This window comes from Hydra viridissima, unplaced genomic scaffold (assembly GCF_058129835.1).
Source record: "Hydra viridissima isolate aposymbiotic clone 2 unplaced genomic scaffold, HvirCarnegie_v1 scaffold_4, whole genome shotgun sequence".
Taxonomy (NCBI): Eukaryota; Metazoa; Cnidaria; class Hydrozoa; order Anthoathecata; family Hydridae; genus Hydra; species Hydra viridissima.
In genome coordinates, this window is record NW_028324303.1 from 8695065 (window position 1) to 8718010 (window position 22946).

Here is a 22946-nt window from a genome sequence, read left to right on the forward strand (position 1 = left end):
AAGGTAATTTAGGTATTCGTTCTTCAAAAAAAAGCAAAGTTGAGCTAGTTCAAATAAATTATAGTTGTTTTTTTTCTGAAAATCGAAGCTACCAATTGTCCAAAACTACCCTACAAGAGGGGTAGTTTAGGACAATATTGGGGCAGTTTAGGAAATATAAAAAGAAGACAAGAAATGTTTAATGAAAATGTCAAAAAGAACAAGGAATGCATTATCCGTTAAAATGAGCAATCTTGTAGGAAGTGGAAAAGAACTTTATACATCTGAGCTTCCAACAGCTAGAGATATGCTAAAATATGGTATATTTTTAAGAGAAACTAATGATAAAAATGTTAGAAACTATACTGTAGATCATCTAGTTACCGATATGTTACCCGCTTTACTTGGCCAATGGTTGATAGCAAATGCACTTTTTACATATCCTGTTGTCATTCTTGAAAAAAGAATTTTCAAAAAACTTGAGTGTTTATGGAAATCAGCTGTTGCTTTTTGGACGTGGTAAAAGAGCTGAAAAAGAAAGATTTAATATAAAGTTAGACAATATTGTGGACATCATATTTTGCAAATGTAAACTAATCCTTTGCTCAGAGTACAAATGTGATTCAGAATGTATGGAAAAAATTCATATAAAGTGTCAATGTAAGAGAGATGAAAAAATACAGATTTTAGAGCTTCAGTTCATCCACTCTCAGAGGACTAAAATTGGCAGTTTTGGAACTTTCCATATTGGTGGTGCAGATAGGAAAGAATCCAAAAAAACTAAAGTAAAACAGCAAAAACAAAGAACAATGAAAACAAATAAAGAAGAAAAGGTAACTATTTAAGTAGAAAGCTTGAACAACTACTTCACATACTCAAAGATATATTTATGTATATATGCGTATAAATGTAGTTGTGTATATATATATATATATATATATATATATATATATATATATATATATATATATATATATATATATATATATATATATATATATATATATATATATATACAAAGCCAGATGAAACGTTGAATCAAATAAAACAAATCAATTGCATGTAGAAGAATGAATCCTTATCTCTTTTATTGCCACATATTGAGCAAGTAAGTTTTAAACTCTTAATTCTATACATTTTAGTTTAAGTACAGATTAAAAATATAAACACTTTATTTTATTTTTTAGGATTATGAGTATAATGAAAATGTTCAAACAACTTACATAAACAGTTCCTCTTCATCATTTAAAGATGGCAGTGGTCAGAAAACAATCCAAGTTGATAATCAAACTCAATGTAAATCTTCTCTGAATCAAACATGTTCAATTTACAATACTATGAGTACTGAAAATATTGCTCTGGCTAGTATGAGATACCAAACAAGTTTTAGAGAAACTGCTGAAATAGTTACAGCAGCTTTGATAGATGCAAAAGTTATAAGCAAGAGTGATTCCCATCTTATTGTAGATCATAACAAGGTAAAAAGGGCTCATGAAGAATTGGCAAAAGAATTAGACAATCAGTTTGAGGTTGACCTAGAAAAAAACCCTGTGTCATGTCTTTCTTTTGAGGTAAATGAAAGAAGTTTTCCTAGTCTGATTAAAGAAGAACATTACTCTATTGTAAAAGACCCTGGTGGTGACTATCTTTTTCATTTTGTTCCAGATATGACCAATAATAAAAAAAGCTGAAGTTATTGCAGATCACATAGTTGACTGGTTAAACAGTAAAAATAAAAATAAAAATCTCATGGCTATTGGAGTAGATAGCACAAATGTCAATACTGGTTGGGTGAGTGGAGTCATGCAATGGGTAGAAAAAAAAAATAAATAAAAGATTAGTTTGGATTGTTTGTGATCAACATACAGGTGAGTTAGGGTTAAGACATTTAGTTGAACATTTAGATGGTCCAATGCTTTCTCATAATAAATGGTCTGGACCACTTGGGAAAATGCTTGACACAGCAACTGAGATTGAAATCAATACCAACTTTGTTAAAATAAATTTAGGTCCTCCTTTGATTTATCTCAGTCAGAAGATTATTAAGGATTTAAGCACTGACTAAAGTTATGCTTATCAAATTTGTCAAGCAATAAAGACTGGAGATCTGCCTATCAGGTTAGCAATGCTGCAAATTGGACTAGTCTGTCACAGTAGATGACTAACAATAGCACTTTGATTTTGCAGAATTTGGGTGTCTAATCATAGCCTTACTGGTACAAATCTAGAGAATTTAAAAATAGTTTTGAATTTTATTGTTAGTGTCTACACACCCAACTGGTTTAATATTAAAGTTTATTCAAGTTGGGTTGAGGGACCTAGACATGTCTTGTATCAACTATAGTTACTTAGAACTCAGAGTAAAAATGTTTTAGATATTGTTATGCCAACAATTCGACGATCAGCGTGGTATGCACATTCTGAAGCAATTTTACAATCCATGCTTTGCAGCAAAAATGCAGAAGAAAGAAAAGAAGCTGTAAACAGAATTCTTAACATACAAGAAATAGGAGATGTGGTAACTCAAGTTGGAGATAGTAGTCTCAGAGTAAGAAGAACACCAGAGATAAATCCTAATGCTAAACAGCTATCAGACCTTATAGCATGGAATTTAAGTGTAACTGAGCCTCCACTTACCTGCACTCTTACCTCTGCCACAATCAAGGAGTTTGTAAAATATCCTATGGAAGTTCCTTACTGGAATTCTCATACGCAGTCAGTTGAAAGATGGGTCAAATTGGTAACTGAGGCTGCAAGCCATGTTTACACACATGAGCGAAGAGAATCATATATACGTGCTCAGCTTGTAGGTAGACATTTAATGTCACGAAATAGAAGCAAAAAAGATATGGCAACCCTCGTAAACCTATAGGGAAGTAGATAAAGACTTTCTAAAATGTTTAAATAGCTAAAAACTTCGACCTTTATTGTTATATATACTTTTTATTTTTTTTTACTCTTTTCCTACGCCTATGCATGGTGTACGTCATACATTAATACAAAAAAATATAATGACTAATGTCTAAAACGACCAAAAATGTGAAATATTGAAATCAAAATTTACCGAGTTAGCACTTATTGGAATTTAATTTTTAAAGTTTCCCTACAGCTAACTAATCGTAAACTTACATTTTTTTCACTACTCTTTTTTAATATTTGAAAAAAAAAAAAAAAATCGACACACCCTAATAACACATGTATCAAAAATATTTTCATTATCACAGAAACAAAAATACTTATATGTTTTTAACACATGTGTATAACACTTACATTACTTATATATAGTACATGCATGTATGTAACCCTTGCTTAAAACGTTAGTACTTCTAAAAATAAAATAAAATTATTTTACTAAGAAATGTTGTCATGCAACTTCTATTGCTAATATTAAAAATCGCATGCTTTTCATAAGATTTGGAGTGTAAAAGAAAAGTACAGACTTTATGAGCCTTTTAAATCTGCATTTATTTCCTCTTGCAATTAAAATTAGGTCTCGAAATTGCAGTTTTAGCAACTACAGTGTTATAAGTTTGAAACACAGTATCAAAATCTGTTATTTTTTAATATAAACTTATATAAAATACGATTTTACGTAAGCCGCCTAGCTTCATCTGGTAGGCTTTTGCTAAAAAAATAAAAGCTTTCCTATTTCAAGACTTACAAAAGACAGATAATGCAACAAAAAATTCCAGATAGAATTTAAATGGCTGGGCTCTTGGTTTCATTAATAACCATGACATCCCTTTTATCTATTCTGATTAGAAGACGCTCTTTGTTTATTTAGAATTAAACAGGTACAATGACTTGGTCATTAGTAAATGCAGAGAAGCCAATCAGTTGAGGTCAAAACCAATGATAAATGGTAATACCCTGCGAATATCTAAGTTTGGAAGTCATAGACCTATCAAAGTGTAGGAGTCATAAAATCTGAATTGGTATAGATCTAGTCTCAAACTGATCCAGACCAACTGCGACGAACTTGTAAGGCAGTATGTTGAAGTGTAACTAAACTGAAAGTTATATCTTCAATTCTATATATATATCAAATCAAAGTTAAGGCAAGCTGTTAGCAAAGTAAAAGGAAAGACAAATAAGGTGTTTAGAGAAAATCTAGAAGATGCATTGAAAAAATAGAGCAGTCCCTAAAACAACTGTTGATACGTATATATATATATATATATATATATATATATATATATATATATATATATATATATATATATATATATATATATATATAAAAGAATTCCCCCCTATAGTTTCTCTAAATCTCAAAATCCAAATTATTTGCAAATGAAAAATAACACCTAACTATCTGGTCCGATCTTATCTACGGATATTAAAAATTTTGAGAGAAAATGTACACGTCATTTTTTAAATTTCCTGTCTCCTGGGTCAATGCTAAATTCCAAGTCTCATTGGGAATTCTCACGTAAGGATAAGAATAAAATATTTTGTAAAGGCGCAATCTTGGGAATTGGAGTTAATTTTTATAAACTTTAACTTTGGAATAAGGTAAAACTAGAATCATCAAGTTAGGGTTTTTTTTACATTTTTAGTTAAAATAGTTGGTACAAAAATGAAGCAGAAATATTTTTAATTACTTATTCAAACTTTTTCTACTGATTGGCCCGAGAGAGGTTGTAAGGATTTAGTCTCTTATCTTTTCCTTCTCAAAAAAACGGAACCTTGTAAACACCTTTCACATTACAAAATCCTGCTTACACCATTGACTTTAAACATCAAAACATCATTTTCGGCATAGAAATATACCCCATAATGCAATTGTGGAAATATTTACTTTGACGGTCTTTATAAACTTTTCATACTAGTCGGTTATCCTTGCATAATCTTTTATTTTGAGCGTTTATGTTTTTGTAGTTATGCTTTTGTATAATATGCTTTATTTTGAGCGTTAATGTTTTTTGATAAAGAAAGATGCTGTAGTACTGAAGCAAACAAAGCACATGGAAATTTGTCATTTATAACTATAAATTGATGAAAAAATTGTATGATAGTTCAAAGGTGATTAAGAATTCCATTTGAATCTTTACATAATTTCTATAAGGCTCCTATAGAAATTCTTTTTTAGAAATTCTATAGAATTTCTTAAGAATAATAAAAGTCCCGGGATCTTGAAAAATAATTAGAAACATGCAAACATATTTTTCTCAAAAGTAATTCCAAAATTATAGAAAGTGATATAAATTCTCAATTACCAGATAATTTTCATTGAATAGAAAACTATTTCAAAACGTAATAATTATTTAGGCCCCAACATATCTTCGGGTCTAACCCATTTATCGAACTGTTCTGCAGTTAAGTATCCCAATTCGATTGCTGATTGTTTCAGGGTAGATCCATTCGCATGTGCTGCTTTTGCAATTTTAGCAGCTTTATCGTAACCAATATGAGGGTTTAAGGCTGTGACTAACATTAACGATTCATGAAGTAACTTATTGATCTTGTCGCGATTGGCTGTTATACCATTAACGCAATTATCAGCGAATGCAACTGATGCATCTCCAAGTAAACGGGCTGACTGCAAAACGTTTTTCACCATCATTGGTTTGAAAACATTTAATTCAAAATGTCCATTACTACCACCGACACTTACGGCAACTTGATTTCCCATCACTTGTGCGGCAACCATTGTAATGGCTTCACATTGGGTTGGATTAACTTTACCTAAATTAGACAGATAATTCATAGGTAAAAAAATTCTAAATAAGTTAAGAACAAAATACTTCAGGTATGAAGTAATGTTCCTAAAAAAAACAAACTATAAACCAAAATGCAAAGAAAGTTACTAAAACATGAAATATTGAATTTACCAGGCATAATGCTGCTGCCTGGTTCATTTTCAGGTAAAGAGAGCTCTCCTAATCCACACCTGGGCCCAGAACCTAAGAAACGTATGTCATTTGCAATCTTCATAATGCTACAGGCCACAGTGTTTAATGCGCCATGCATTTCAACTAATGCATCATGGGCAGCTAAGGCTTCAAATTTGTTAGGGGCACTATTGAACATAAAAGTTTAGTACAAAACAAATCTTAATATTTTGCAAAATTAAAAAAAAAAAAGATTTATGTTTGCAAATACACAAACAGTGAAACTTTCATGACTTTAAAATAAATTTCTAAGCATACCTAACAAATGGGAGTGATGTTAACTCAGAAATCCTTGCTGACATCTTTTCAGCAAAACCGATTCTTGTATTTAGGCCTGTCCCAACAGCTGTCCCCCCTATTGCCAATTGATATATGCGAGGAAGAGCTGCTTCGACACGTAGAATGCCGTATTCAATTTGGGTTGCATACCCACTGAACTCCTGACCAAGTGTGAGAGGAGTGGCATCCTAGATTATAAATAAAAATTATAAAGTAGAGCTTTTTTACATGACAGTAATTTCTATATTTAATGTCACACTAAATTCACTATAAAAATGTAGAATTCAGAAAACATAAAAATCATACATTTTAAAAAAAGTGATCGAATAAAAAATGTATGAAATTTTATATCATACTATACCTGAGTATGAGTGCGCCCAATTTTCACTATATCATTAAATTCTTTCGCTTTGTTGTTCAGTGAGAGGTGAAGTTTACGCAAACCAGGTAGCAACACTTCATTTACTATTTGACCGCAAGCTATATGCATTGCAGTTGGAAAAGTATCATTGGAGCTCTGTTGAAAAAGATAAAAGAAAGTAAATTTTATAGCATAGATGAACTGATAAAGTTTCATAAAATATAATCACCTCCACTGTAACTTAAAAAAAATCTCTTTTATCTTTATTAAATTAACCTCTTTAACTTAACATAACAAATCATCATTGTTTATAAATGTAAATTACCTGGCTTTTGTTGACATGATCATTTGGATGCACAGGTGATTTTGTCCCAAGAGGTTGCCCCAACATTTCATTAGCCCTATTGCTTATAACTTCATTAACATTCATATTACTTTGTGTGCCTGAACCAGTCTGCCAAATGACAAGTGGAAAATGATCTTTTAATTGGCCATTAATGACCTATAGTAGGAGCAAAAAAGGTAAAGGTATTAACAAAAAAAAGATTTTTCATAACTTAAAAAGTTATTCAGAGATTTTCACTGACTTATATAACCATAACTACTCGTTAGGCTTCATACACACAACAATTATCTTAACAGTTCAAATTAACCAACCAGCTAAATTTAATCAAGGATCTAATTTTTATTTCAAAAAACAAATTTAATCTTATTTATATTTAGGCTTCAATTTTTCTTACTTTCAATTCTTCCTTTAAAAGCTTAATGTAATTATTTTACTAGAACTATGGTGGATAAATCATTGTGTAGCATATTTTCTTTACTGATAGTTTGGTGGACCTAAATATACCTTACTAAAGTCAACATTAGCTAATGTTTCTAACTCTGGTTTAGAAATAGTTATTCATAACTGAACTTCTGTAAGCCATCTTGCAACATGTACTTAGCTTAAAAAAGTATTCAACTACTTTATAAAATAAATTCCAGGAGGTTTTACAGCCTAAAACTAGTTGATATTCTAGGTTGATATATGAACTAGGTTCATATTTTAGGTATTTTTGCAAAGTATTGATAGTTCTTAATAATTTTAAGTGTTTTAAATGGATTTACACCTGGAAACAAAAATTTAGCATGAACTGATAAAAATATTTCTAATATTAAACAAATCTAAAGGATATTTATAACATTTAGGAAAAACAAACATTTACAAGTTCCTATTTTTTGCAACAGTAATAAAAGAAAGTCTATAATAAAGTCACCCTGATAGTGGTGGTAACTTAGGCCAGCTATGCAGAATTGGCAGTTGTAGGTTTATTAATTTAAAACTTGACAAATTCAAAGACATGGTTGTTAAATGGTATACTTTTAATAATAAATATTTTATAAAAAAATTCTGACTGAAACTAACTTATAGGTTTGTATGCTATAAAATTACTAAAACCTTACAAAATATAAAACATATAAACATACACATCTTTACTAAATATCAGTTTCACTCAATTTATAATTAAAACATCTGCTGTTTGGAAATAGTTATTTTGGTTTTTGCACTAATTAACTTTTGGATTTCTTTATTCGTGCTGGCAAAATGAATAATAAAAAAAATTCCAGCATGTATTAAATTTAAAGCATGTATAAACTAAAAAAATTCAACATTTATATCAGTAACATATATTGATGAAATATTTTTTCCTAAAACAGCTGATACTTTCTGTCTTTTCTTTTGTTGAGTTATGATCATCATGAGTTGCTTCAACCAGATATTGTATGAAAGAAAAACTTACAAGATAATAATTTGTTCTATACCATCTTCATTCATATAACCACTTATACAAAGTCTATCTTAAAACTGTTATCATTCAAGCATAAAATCCCAGTTTTTTTAAACCTACCTATTCTCAAATCCAGATTCTTCAATTTTGCTCATGAGATTTTTTTGTACTATAGAAAGTAATGGTCTTTTACATCTTTTCCCACTTTATTTCCAAGTTGTTCATTTTTTCCTCCATTGACCCTTAATTAGTCAAAAACACGCAACATTCAGTGGTTGCATCAAATGTGTTGCATTTGAAGGAAGTGGAAGGAAGTGATAATGTTGGCTTCACACAATGACAGAGCATGTGAATTAATATACAAAGACCACACAGGAAAAAATTTGAGTCACATTTTGTAGTTTTTTAAGTTTATGCCTGTCCTATATATAGTCATAAATACACTTAGCCGCAAACTTAACGCACCACTTATAAATTTCCACTTATTTTGAAAAATATTATGTATTTTACAGATTTATCAATTTCAAAGATGATAATGTTTATTGTTATGCCTTTTGTAGGTTTTATTCTATTTCTCTTATTTAATTTCGAAATTATAGCAGCTTTTCATAAGTAGTATGTTTTGCTGTAATTAATCCTACTTTCTAAAAGAAAAGTATGTATTGCTTTTAAATTGTTTTAACAGTAGAAAAGATAACTGTCATTTGAGCAACATATCTGTTCGCAATGCAACGTTCTGGACAAAATTTAAGTTGTGAATAATGTGATGAAATTGTTACTTTGTCCAGTGAAAGATTAATAAATTGCAAACTTGGTAGAAGATTTGAAGTGCCTCATACAACAGTTGGTAGAGTTCTGTAAAGATTTGTAGAGACCAATGATCATTCTAGACAACTTGGTCAAAGCAGACCACAAGCTACCAATTCCATGGAGGACCAATTTTTAATACTTTGAACACTGAGACAACAGTTCACTACTACACGAAGTCTCCAAATACAACTTGCTGAGATTCATGGAACTGCTGTTAGTCAAGATACCATAAGAAGACTTTGTGTTTTAAACTCACAACCTTGGGCAGCAGCTACTGGTCCCAGATTGTCTGTAGACCACCGAAGAAACAGACTGGCTATTACAAGCAGGTTTATGAATTAAGAAATACATGATTGAGGACTTATTTACAGATGAGTCAAGGTTTCGCCTTTCAAGTTCTGATTGCCACCCAAGAGTGTACAGAAGACCAAATGAAAGATAATTCGCTTGAAACATTTGAGAAACCAATTTATATAGAGGCGGCTCATTAATGGTATGGGACAGAATATCTTTAACAGCTTGCACAGAGCTTTTTGTTGTTGATGGGTAGATGTTTGATGTCTCAACGATACATAGCATTTTGCATCATACATTGGAGATGGATTCCTTCTTGCAAGATAATGCAAGACCACATACAGCACATTGTTACTGAATACTTAAATAATATTAATACTTAAGCTTTGGAGTGGCCAGCTTGCAGTCCAGATATGAGCCCAATAGAGCATCTTTGGGAAATAATGGGATGCCATGTTAGAAGCCAACAGCCACCACCTAACAGCCTAGACGAGCTGCAACAAAGTCTAATCTGCGTGTGGGAAGATATCCCTCAAGAAACTATTAGATCTCTAATTGAAAGTATGCCAAAGCACTGTAAGGCTGTAATAACACCAAGAGGTGGTAACACTAGTTATTGATAAGTCAAAAATGTTTCAATTTAAGCTGTATTTGTGTGCATAACAATAATAATGATTTAATTTTATTTAATAAACCAAATTTTTGGTTTTAGCTTTTTTTTTTGCCATTCTTAATTTTATTATTATCATCAAAATAATTGTGTTCATGTGTTCTATTCTTAATGTTTGTAAAAATATATGATAATATTAATGACAAATAAATAAATCGAAATGTGTAAGTAGTGTGTTAATTTTGCGGTCAAATGTAGTATGTACTAACTACTTTTCTAACTAAAACTAACTTAAAACTAACTAGTTTTTAATAAACTACTTTTCAAGTAAAAAAATTAAAATAAAGTTAAGCAATTTAGCGAAGAGAAAAACCCTGCCCAAAAGGCAGATTGGAGACAATAAGATGAAGCTTGTCAACTACAGGTAGGTCTATAGGCTACAACATTTTAAACATAAATATAATTTCTAAAACAAGTAGGACCTAGTCTAAACAAACTTTATTAAATCATTTCAAGTTAGAATATTGCTTTAATATAATATTTTGGATTATACTATAGGTCATTATAGGAATTTATAGAAGTCAGGTAAAAAAAGATTTTCATAATGTTAACAAAGTGGCCTAGGCCTTAGCTTTAATCCTATACTATAAAACTTAGCCATGTTTATTTTCAATTTAATTAAAATAATCTTTTCTCTGTACAGATGAACCACCAAAGGATCAAAGAGGACAGAACAATAACAGACCTCATAGGCTTAGTGGTGATGTGGTAAAAAGAATAGAAAACTACATTCCAGGCTTCAGAAGAAGACAATATCACTACTCTTTGGAGAAAGAAGACAATACCACTACTCATTGGAGAGTTGACCCATCTATTTGCCAGAGGAGTTAAACAAAATGCATATAATTTTTAAAGACCTGTATCCAGATCTTTAGGTTTCTTACAGAAACATACAGAAAAATATTTAACAATCACTTTAATATTTCTTTTGGATACCCAAGAACAGAAATCTGTTCAAAATGTGATAATTAAAAAAAAGTAGTATTGAAGAAGCTTCTAAAGAGCTTCCCAATAACCCTGCCAGTGAACATCTTAAACAGACTCTCCAAAAACTCAAATTCATCAAAGAAAGGCAGACATTTTTTGTAGAAGAAAATGAGAAGCTTGACTCAAGGCATGCAAAGAACAAAATTTTGAAGCCATTACCATTAATTTTAATAACAACTTGAGCCTGCCAAACAATACTACAAATGACTTTTACTGCAGAAGAAAATTAACTTTTTTATCTTTTAATATTCACTTGCTCTCAAAAAATGAAGTTTTTATCTATTAATATGATGAAACTGTTGCTAAGAAAGGTGCAAATGAGGTCACCTCTCTCCTTTTTCATTTTGTAATGAATCATTTAAGTAGAGATATCAAATACTTGAGATTATTTTGCGACTCATGTATGGGTCAAAACAAAAACTACACAATGATTCATTTTCTAGATTTCTTAGTTAATCAGAGGAAAAGGTTTGATTCAATCAAGATACCATTTCCTGAAAGAGACCATTCCTATCCTGAATGTAATAAAGACATGGGTCTCATTAATTGCCAGGAACATGCTAACACTCCTTCAGACTGGCATGAAATATTTAGGGCTGCTAGAAAAAACCCAATTCCCTCCAATGTCATTGAGCTAAAGCAGGATATGGTACAAAACATGAATTAGTTTTTAAAACCTATGTATAAAGCTGGATGTCCTGTACCAATAAGAACTCTAAAAGAAGTCATGTTCTCAAGCAAATCATCTGGATTAATTAGTCATAGAGACTCATGGAATGGACCTATCCTTAATACCACTATTTTTTCCAAATGGAAATGCAAATAAAACAGTCAGTATTTTTGGACATTCAAATAAAACAGTCAGTATTTTTGAGCCTGTAAAACTATACAAGAAAAATTTTTTTATTTGTTTATGTATTTTTGTTGTTTTCTTTGTGTAAGTTCTACTAAGCCCACCCAGCTCTGATGGATATCTTTAGTTGGGGTAAAGTAAAAGGGGCTAAACATTGTTCTGACTACAAAATCCTTTAGTAAGCAGTGGTAACAAAAGCTGGTGAATGCTGTTCTGCTGGCCCTATGATCAATTTGTTCCAACAGCTACTTTACTATCATATCTAAAGTCTTCAGCTGAATTTAACATTACCATTTTAAAAAAAAAGTATAGCCCAAAAAAAATGGAAGAAAAAGCAGAGTCCATTTTAACCCTACTTACAAAATATTCTTATAACTTTATTAGTATAAAAGGTCTATAAATAGAAGTTTATAACTAGACTATGAATTGGACAATCCCTAAGAACCATAGAACCAGGTGATCCAGAATAAAGGAACCAGATCTGATTTTTAAAAATGTAGATGGTTTGGAACCAATTTATTTACTCAAACAATTATCACATATATTTCTATCAAAAATTAAAATAACTACTTCATAAATCTCTGCAAAATTTACTTAAGTAAATCATTTTGTATACAGACCAATTACTTTTAACATGTTAAAGTATTAAAAACATAAATCAACTTAATTTAAACAGAACAAAAACTTAATTTAAGTTTTTTACATACCTCATCACAAGCTTTAGAAATCTGTGCAGCAATAACTTTGTCAAGCCCAAACTCAATATTAACATCACTAGCAGCTTTCTTCAAAATTCCAAACGCTTTTATTATAGGCATCTAAAAAGTATAAAAACATTAGTTTAAAGTACTATAAAAGTTTTTTTCCAATAAATTTTTTTCATCAAACTAATAAAATAGTTCATTGTGGTTTGACTTAAAAATGAAGAACCAAATCCATTTTCCAACAACTGGATATTCAACACCTAAAAATCCAGCTTGGTGTCAAACTAGGTAAATGAAAGATTAACTGTTGCTAGAGAAAAGCTAAGGTTAAGTATAATCATAAATATTACATCTCTTTAGAGAAAATAAGACATTGTGAATGTATGAATGACTATGATTAGAGTAATAACGAAGACATGCAAATCATGCAAAGAAAAATGTAGGGCATAAACATGCAGTACTTAATGCTGTTACCTCATTATTTAAGTGGTTATTCATTTTGTAACATTTAATTGTTAAAAAATTTTATTCATTGCTATTAACACAGAAACTGTTTAAAATACTTTTATTACAAAGACCAGCACAAGAAGTTCTACAGTATTTCAAAAGTCAATATGAATTCTATATGAATCTTATCAAAGTTTTACAAGACTCCCTTAGTATCTGAAGTCTACAAAAGTTCTAAAAGAATTCTAAAGAATTTTTTGTCCTGAAATAGTTTTTTTTGTTCATGAATGTTAATGAAAATATTATCGAAAATATATTTTTGCTATGTCTAAAGTTGAGCCACATTATATTTGAGATGTGACTTTAGGTCAGCACTGTCAGCTACTGAGAAAGATCTGTGTTATCATTTTTTGATGGATAATATTAGTTGTAAGTAAAACTGTATTATCATTACATATTGATATCATTATTATTTTATATTGAAATTTTTGTGTTTGTTTTTATACTGTGTGCATTCATGCATGATACTGTGGATAAACTATTTTATAATGTATAAAAAAAAAAAGAAATATCTACTAATTGCAGTAATACAAATTTAAGTGTAAAAATTATCTAGTGCCAAACTTTGTATTTGTTGTTTTTATAAAAATGAAAAATTGAGAGATAAAGAAAAAGAAGAGGTAAACTTATTTAACTCTTTTGCTTAACTGGTGAGGTGACTTGAAATAATTCAAATTGTTGCCAATTCAGTTAAGGACAAAGTTGGAAACATGTTAGTTTACTATTGCCCCACTTTATATGCAAGAATAGGGTTGTGACTGCTAGGATTTTTCTATCTCCAACTGTACTAATGCTAAAAAAAACTATTAACAAAAATTTTAGGGCTGTAACATAAATCTTCATAAAATTTGCTTATCAACCCACATAATGTCATGATTGTACAGAATCTAGCTAGAATCTATACAAAATAGTTTTAAATTTGTGTTTTAATAAAACTTTGCTAACTAAACAGCAACATATGCAAATATAATATATATATAGTTAGGAAAGAAATAAGAAATTTACAAATGATTAAATTCAACTTCAAAAAATATCATAAAACACAATCAGTATTCAAATTGTAGATGTGTTAATCACAATTTTCTAATAACAAAAATATTGCAACAATTGCTGAAATATTAAAAAACAAATTTAAAAAAATATTTTTTGGTATAATGGGAAGAGATTCAAAACTGCATTTGAGTATTTGCTAAATTTAAAGTGCTATAGTGGATTTGTAGGTTTTTGAAGAAAATTAAGAGGCCATTTTTTAAATGCTAAATTAGTTATTGAAAACCAAGTGGTTATAAAATTTAACATTAGAAATCAGTTTGTTCTAAGAATAAATAAAAAACCTAATGCTATTTTAAATTAATATTGTTTGATTTATAAAGGTGGAAAACCATAAACTGTCTATTAGTAAGTTATCTTGTAATAATCTTAAAAAAATTTATGAAAAGGATGAAAATCTTTGGAGCAATTTACAAAAGACCTATAAACTTAAACATCAAGTTTTACAACTTTTCAAACTTGAAAAGCTTGTTACTTTCAACAAATTTGCTTTCTACTTGATATTCACATAACTACCATAGGTTGCATTATAAATTTATTTGATGAATTACCTGCAGTCTCAATTATGAAACATAATAGGTAATGCTATATATATCTAGAAAAATAAAAGCTGTTTGTAGATAGTAAAAATGAAGGCTTGTTAGTCAGCACAGCAAGGAGGAGGTTACTATAGCTTAAGTCAATATCAGCATTTAATACTACTATTGAAAGCAGTATCAAATACTGAAAAAATAGAAAGAACTCTGGGATTAGTAAAACTTATAGTAACAATATAATTACATGATGTTGGATATAAACAAATTTCTTTGGCAATAAATTGCTAAAAACAAACTTTTACCGGCATACGTTCTGTTTCATCCCCAATTGGAAAGTTTTTAACAGATCGAGCAGTTTGGGCACCATAGTATTTATCACTTGGCACCTCAACACTTCCCATAGTATCTGATTCAATACGCACTGTTGATGCCTGAAAAAGTTTTAAATGTATTCATACTTTATCTCTATTAGTTAGCATTAGGTTTTTAATAACTTTGATAACTTTAGTTTAATATTTTTGACAGTTTGATAACAGTGTTAACAACTCTTTAAAGTTTTTTTTTTTTACTTTTTAATTACATTGAAACCATATTTTAATTACAAAATATGCTTAACATTATTCAAGAAAGTACATACATACTAACATAAGTAAAGTTATTAACTACTATTTCTATTCTGTAAATTTAATTGCCCAGTCTGAATATTCAGTCATTTTCCAGAGATCAGTTGTGTCACCCTTCTAAATCAATTTTAATAAAACTTGGAGAAAAAGATTAGGAGAAGAATAAAATTACAGAAATTTTTCAATCAAAAAGTCAATGTATGAGCTGCTTGGAATCAATAGCTATTTCTTGTAAATTATATTTGGTATACTCAGCTTTTGTTATTTAGCCAATATAATTACACTTGTAGCAATATGGTTAGCTTATAGGATAGCTATATGTAAAAGATAGAGAGAAAGTAAATTGTAAATAAAGCAAAACTTTAGCTGCTATTTAGCCTGATTTGATCTTATTTTGTTAGATTAATAGAAAAAAGTTAATCTTTTACCATTCTTACTGTAGATAAAACAGAGTGTGCTTTTAAAATTTTATGAACCGTCTGACATTGGTTGCGAAAGAGCAGCCTCCCCAATGATGACATTTTAATGACAGGTTTTTTGGTCAAACAGGAGCGTCATGCGTTAAATTCGTCTTCAATAAATTCTTTATATAGTAAGTCCGCTGCAAGGAGGTTTAATACACAGGAGACGGCACGGCATATACGTTTATATAAAACGCGCTGAAGCCAGTTTTGAAAGTCAGCCGCCATCTTGGTTGACCCAAAACATTTTTATATCTTGCGCAGAACTATGGAGAAAACACAGATGAAACGAAATTAAAGCATTGCAACAAGTCAATAAATAATTCGCCAGTTACACTTTCGAGGTTATATTATGTTACAATGAATTGTTTGCTAACTGATTATCTGGTTCAGCTTATTCCAAAATATATGGAATACTGAAACAGACATTCAGATAGTCGTATATCAACACGAAATTAGCAGACACCATGTTTTACACAGTATGAACGTTTCTTATGGAAATAAAAACAAGCGTTTGTGAATTGATATACTGACTGCAAAATTGCATGGCACCTTACATTTGACAAGTATAATGAATCATTGCTGTTGTGTTCTACATTGATTCTGAACAACTTTTCACACAAAATGCAAATGTCATGATCATCTTTTGAGGAAAATATCAATAATGCACCTTTTGTTTTCAAGTTAATGCATATTGTTCTTGTTTACTACTTGTATTTAGCGCTGAAATACATGTTTCACAGTGTAGCGAATTCCCCAGAATTTCCCCTAAATACAGCAAATCCTGCAATACAAGCCACAATACTTTGTGAACATGTAGACAAACAACTAGCATCAGGAACTAAAAAATAATCATGATCAGTAACAGAGTTTTCTAGAAGTTCAATAATCTATTTCTGCTAGTAGAGTTATTCAAAACACTAACAGAAGGAACATCAATGTTTTCAATGTTTTGGTATTTACTAGAAGCAGTCAAAATAGGTACAATTTGCAATGGCAAACAGTTTCCACGAAGAATATCTTGAATATCATTATGCACCAGCAATTTTTTATATGTTCCAATAAACTGTTTTGCTGAAGGGTATTTATTACAACCCAATAAACCTCTTATTTTTTCCAAAAAAAAATTGCTGTACCTATGAAAAGTAATGCCACCAGCACAATCTCTTGAAGTACACCCATAGGCAGAACAAGATACCAGTGCTTAGTTTGCAAGTACTTTTCAGCATTTAAAGCATGTTTAGGTATCATGGATGTTTCATCAAACAAAAACAAACTAACTTGTCTTAAAAAATGCCAGTGTATAGAGTTAGGAGTTACATTACATGTGCTATTATCCAATATTGGAACAGGAAGTTTGAATAAGCCGATAATAACCGAGGCAAAGTAATGCGCTATAAACTAAACAATTAAGTAGGTATGTGCCAAGGAGGTTTAATACACAGGAGACGGCATAATGTGACTTTTTTGAAGCCAGTTTTGAAATTTGGCTGCCATCTTGATTAACCCAAAAGAATTTCGCAGAACTAAGGATTTTATTTATAACTTTGTTAAACCAAATCAAAACATTGCAATGATTGCAATCAAATGATTGAATAATTGGTCAGTTTATGCTTGGTAACTTATACTATCATGTAAAGAATTATTTGCTAACTGATAGTCTTCTTCAGTTCATTTCAATAACATTTGGAATACTGAAAAAGACATTCAGATAGCTAAATTTAAAATTTAAAACACTAAACGTTAAATACAGGAAAGTCTCCCTAATTTGATTGGATAAGAAATCTTGTTCCGCAAACCCTGAGTAACAACTTACTCGTTTGCCGGATTGTAAAAAAGTATATGTTTTTATGACCATGTATGGATATATATATATATATATATATATATATATATATATATATATATATATATATATATATATATATATATATATATATATATATATACACCTTGTACAGAAAGTTTAAACGCACTTATTTTTTTAACGTCTATAATTCTTTTAAGAAATGATAACCCGATAAATTGATGAGATATGGTCCGAATTTTTTATGTTTATTTTTACTAATGGTTTAATTTATCGATTTAGAGAAAAAAATATATATAAGGACACCATAAAGAAGGTGGAGGATGATGAGAAAATTAACGGAGCAATTAAGTCCTTTCAATTTTTTGAAATAAAGTTTAAACGCACTTTGGTTGGAAAACTCGTAACTCTAGTTAATTGATTGGTTTTTTCTTGCAGTCTTTTGCATTTTCATCACTCAAAAGCCTGCTATCGTTAGCATATTCTACTTGCATCTTTATTCTTATTTTATTTTGCAAAAAAAACTGCGTCTACGATTTGATTCAATCTACAGCCATTTTCAACTGATAAAACTTTGTCAAAAGATCATATTTTCATGGGTGAAAGAGCTGTCTCATCGAAAATCAAATGGCAAGTAATTGGCATGCATAAAATCAAAATGAGCAATCGACAAATTGGCAAACATTTGAATATTTCTGAATTCAGCGTTCGTACAACAATAAAAAATTACTTATCGACTGGTAGTGTCGATGATAAACCTCGTATTGGGCGCCCAAAAAAACTGTCAGCTCGCGATGAAAACATGCTTTATACGCTTAGCAGACGCAACCCAAAAGCAGGAGTGTCAGCTTTGACTGCAGAAATCAATAGTTCGCTTGCAGACAAAACAGTTAGTCGTACGACAATAAGTAAGTTATCACGCAAAAAAGAATTAAATTCGTTTCATGCTGTAAGAAAGCCTATGTAGTCGTTAACCGATCGTCTAAAGCGAAAAAAATGGTGCAAAGAGCGTTTAAATTATTCGGTGGAACAATGGAAAATAATTAACTTTAGCGATGATTCGATTTTTGAAATTATTAACAGAAAAAACAAAAGATTTGTTCGTCGCAAAAATACGGAAAAATATTTGAAGCAACACATACACAGACGTATTCAAAAAGGTGGTGGCTCTGTCGGCATATGGGGATGCATATCAGGCTCAGGCGTTGGCTGTCATAAAATATACGAAGGAAGATTGAACCAGTATGGGTATCGTGACATTTTGGAAAATTCGCTTATCCCTAGTTGCAATTTGCTCCAGGCTGATCAAAACTGGTTATTTCAACAAGACAATGCTCCATGTCATACAGCACATTCAATTACCAATTATTTCGTTGAAAGTAATATTCGACTCATGACTTGGCCAGCACGATCACCTGACTTAAACCCGACTGAAAATTTATGGAGCTGGATGGATTATCAACTTACAAAAAAGCAAATAACAAGTCACGAAATGCTTAAAAAAGAACTAACAAAATTGTGGCTTGAAATTCCAATCAAGATGATTGAAAATCTTATTGAATCAATTCCAAGCCGATTACAAGCATGTATCAAAAACAACGAGTTTCATATCCCATATTAACATATTTCCATGACAAAAAATTACTAAGTGCGTTTAAACTTTATTGCACTTTCTTCTCATCAATTTTTTGATTTCTTGTGTTTCATATTACATTTCAGAAAAGATTTTGTGTTTTTTTCTTTGAAAGTTGTGTTTTTTTCTTAATTAATAATTGGCTAAGAAAAAAATAAAACAAAAAATGAAGACCCATCACCAGATTTTCTCTTTGCACCAGTCCAAACTTACCATAATTTAAAAAAAAACAAGTGCGTTTAAACTTTCTGTACAAGGTGTATATATATATATATATATATATATATATATATATATATATATATATATATATATATATATATATATATATATATATATATATATATATATATATATAAGTATATATACTAAAGAGCACGCTTACAGTTTCCAGTTTCTAATTCGCAATAACGATGGTGAGTTAGCTACTTTATGTTTAAGGTATCTGGTAGCTTATCTCTAAACAAAATGAAGCTTAATCAGCTTACGATCAATAGTTATAATCGACAAGATGCATACGAGTCACATAAACAATTTGTAAAAACTGTTCAAGATTATTCCATCAAAACCAGCCAGTTTTCTTTTGATAAAGTTGAAGATGTGTTTTCTCTTAAGAGTTTGCCACCTAAACATCAGTTAATGAGATGGTCAACTGAATTATCTCTCCGCAATAATATTGCAAGTGGAATCCATTACATAGAATGTAATTTAGGGAAATTCCTCTATGAAAGTGTTCAGCATCTAATAGCGCTTCATAGGGTTCAAGAGATCAAATTAGCAGTTGATCAAGAGCTGACATGGTTTAATTCTCCAAAGTTGGTACCAAAATCAATTGGTACAAAATATTCCCTCCTCAAAATTTAATTGAAAAATTCAAGGAAGTGCTTTTTAGAAAGCCAGCTAGTACAGAAATTTCAGAATATGGGATGAACCCTAATACTTTAGCTGAGTTATGCTGTACTAGATGGCTCTCCTCAGATCATATGATGCAAATATCTTGTATTTTAAATTCTATTCAAAGCCATTCAAAGGTAATTTACTAACTTTATAGGAAATATTGAGCATTATGTGTCAAGATTAACTTCTGTCCCTAGCAAATTGATATTTATTATAAATGTTGCAGGAAACAATGAAAAAACATTCTCTGGCACAGATTTTAATCCTGGTTCCCATTGGGCATTTGCAGTTTATAATAATATTGAGTGTAGTTTTTACTATGGAGATTCATTAGGTTGGTCAGTTCCAGATGATTTTTTATGTAAAGTTAAATTATTGATCAGAAAATTGTATCACTTAAATAAAGAGGTTAGCATTACATACTGTCATGATCCAAAAACGCACAGATATGGCGTCAAAAAATGCAGTTCATTATGCAGAGGAAACTACCCAATGCAGACATGTGGAAATATTTGTGGAGTTATTACTATAATAATTTGTGCGATATCTTGTTTAAATTATGATTACTTTGTACATATAATAAGCAATGATAAAAGAGAGAACAATAATTACATTTTTCTACAAGAGCCTACAAAATATTCTAAATATTTAAGATTGCTTTCAATGTCATGGTTTATTAGTAAAGAAATAATTTGGATTTTGTTGTTCCTGCTTTAGGCAAAGTTTCTAGCAGTTTCGAAGTGCCTTCTTATGAAGATTTCAAATATACAAATGTTTCTGAATCATCATTAAATAAGAATATTATTGTTAATATAGAAAGTAACAATTTTTCATCTCTAAAATGTGCATTTTGCAACATTACTTTCACCAAAAAAAAGAATATGCAGCGACATATAAAAAATAAGCACAGATTGATTAATGAAGCTCAAGCATATATTCAGTCAGGCATTTCTTTTTGTCTAGAATGTGGTTTTCAATGCAGACAAATCAATGGTTTACGAAAACATTTATCTGCGGTTCATTTTTATACTTTTCAGAAAGAAAAATTATCATTTTCTAATTTTAAAGGTAGTTATATGTTTTTGAAGTAAATTGTTTTATATGCTTTTATAAAAAAAAATGATTTTTATTTATTTTTTTGTTTACTTCTTTAAATTTGAGTTTCATTTTGTTTTCAAGATTTAAAAAAAAAAATTAAATAGTTAACTAATTTCACAATACTCACAGGAGTAGATTATTCATAGTTTATATTGTAAGTTATTGTTGCAGGCCCTTTTATAATGCATCTTTCAGAATAGTAGCTTCTTATATTATGAATCATTGCCAAATTTGTAAAGGAATTAAACAATCAGTTATCTGTCTTTCTTATTACCTTTTTTTTTATAATTGTTGTTTCATTTTTTGTTAATGTTTAGAATTTGATTTGTGGAAATCAGATATTGAAAGTAATAACTCAACGCAATATGTTTTACCTTCTGGTGAAAAGTTGGATAAAAATGGTAGGAAAGTATCATACTATCAATGCAACAGAAGTGGATTTTATAAAAGCATGGCAAAGAAAAGAATAACTAAAAGAGAATAAATTCAACATATTTCCCTATCAAGTGCTCAAAGACTAGAAATTGCCAGCAAACTAAAAATGGGTGTAACCAAAGATAGAATCCTAGATGATATTAGAGATGAAATGGGTTCTGTTCAATCCAGATTATATTTAACTCAATACCAAGATATTAAAAATCTCGAAAAAGCATTTAACATTAATTCTATACAGCTTCATGCTAATGACCAAGATAGTGTTGCAATTTGGCTAAAAGAGTGGCAAATGAAGGAAAATAATCATGTTTTACATTATAAATTACAGGGAGAGTCAGATACATTTAATAAACTTAAAGATGCTGACTTTATCATTATAATGCAAACAGAGCATCAAAAAAAAATTTTACAACAGTTTGGCAAAATGAAGCAATTTCTTTAGAAAATTTTATAAGGAAATTGTTTTTGTTTTTAGCCAAAGAAGCCATTTTAGTCATTGTTTTTAGCCAAGGAAGAACTGAAAGTGGATTTATCAAGCATTAACATGAATTACTACATCAAACACTGGATTAGTAGTTACTATAAAAAATATTTTTCAGTTAAGAAAAAGAGTGATGATAAGTTAGTTTAAAAAAAGGAATTATTAGAAAAAATGTTGATGCAACTTCAGTAATAGAACAAGATAAATTATGTTGTAGTGTGAGTCTTATTGTTTTTGGAGTTTCTATTGAAAATGTTTATACATTACATTTGTGCATTACTGAGATTAACAGTTTTGGTGTGAAGTGTTAAGGTAAAAGATTTGATTGTGGTTTTTTACAATTTAGAAAAAGTTTTACTCTAACTAGTTTTGTTTAATTAAATATTTTTTACTAGTCTTTGATGTGTTACATTTTTTGATGTTTTAATAACCTTTCAGTAGTCTGTTTTTAATAGATTATATAAAGAAATAATGTTGGTTACATCATTATAATATTTAAATAATAGAGCTTTTGCAACACATAATTGTATAATGTATTATACAACAAAGTATTTTTATTAAATTAGTTTAAACTAATTTAATAAAAACTTCGATAATTTCATTTCCAAAACTTCTTTCATTTACCAATTTATATTTGTAATTGCAGTTTTGTAGATATTTAATTGCATATTTAACTCCCAATATGTCGGCTCTCCAAGGGGCAGATAAGTTAATTCGAGTAAGCAAATGTTGGAGTTAATGAGTCATTATATAAGTCCAACTTTTAACCTGTTTTCTATATTTGGGTGTATTCAGAATTTTCAGAGCAAATGAAA

General features: G+C 29.8%; 1 protein-coding gene and 3 pseudogenes across 2 annotated transcripts; 3 read left to right on the top strand and 1 right to left on the bottom strand.

Annotated features, from left to right (window-relative positions):
• Window positions 1-286: 286 nt before the first annotated feature.
• LOC149889726 (uncharacterized) lies at window positions 287-1812 on the top strand (annotated as a pseudogene).
• Window positions 1813-5125: 3313 nt separating this feature from the next.
• Window positions 5126-16060, bottom strand: LOC145182712 (fumarate hydratase, mitochondrial-like). The gene is made up of 8 exons (XM_090086156.1): window positions 15748-16060; window positions 14999-15127; window positions 12607-12717; window positions 6839-7015; window positions 6514-6669; window positions 6132-6340; window positions 5814-6001; window positions 5126-5667 (listed from the first exon to the last, which is right to left on the bottom strand). The coding sequence occupies exons 1-8, from the start codon at window positions 15838-15840 to the stop codon at window positions 5243-5245; spliced, it is 1488 nt and encodes a 495-aa protein (XP_089942282.1). The 5' UTR covers window positions 15841-16060; the 3' UTR covers window positions 5126-5242.
• On the top strand, window positions 10896-11872 carry LOC149889727 (uncharacterized; annotated as a pseudogene).
• A 2185-nt stretch (window positions 16061-18245) lies between the features above and the next one.
• LOC149889728 (uncharacterized) lies at window positions 18246-22609 on the top strand (annotated as a pseudogene). Its single transcript, XR_016451804.1, has 3 exons — window positions 18246-18536; window positions 19662-21185; window positions 21533-22609. The product of XR_016451804.1 is annotated as an uncharacterized LOC149889728 (transcript).
• The last annotated feature ends 337 nt before the right edge of the window (window positions 22610-22946 follow it).

What these genes read in the sequence shown, in the direction of transcription:
- LOC145182712 (XM_090086156.1), bottom strand. Translation starts at nt 15,840, where the DNA reads ATGTCATCATTGGGGAGGCTGCTCTTTCGCAACCAATGTCAGACGGTT. An exon ending in TTTTATCTACAGTAAGAATG is followed by an intron (nt 15,128 to 15,747) that starts GTAAAAGATTAA and finishes AAACTTTTTCAG; the next exon opens with GCATCAACAGTGCGTATTGA. An exon ending in TTTCTAAAGCTTGTGATGAG is followed by an intron (nt 7,016 to 12,606) that starts GTATGTAAAAAA and finishes CTCCTACTATAG; the next exon opens with GTCATTAATGGCCAATTAAA.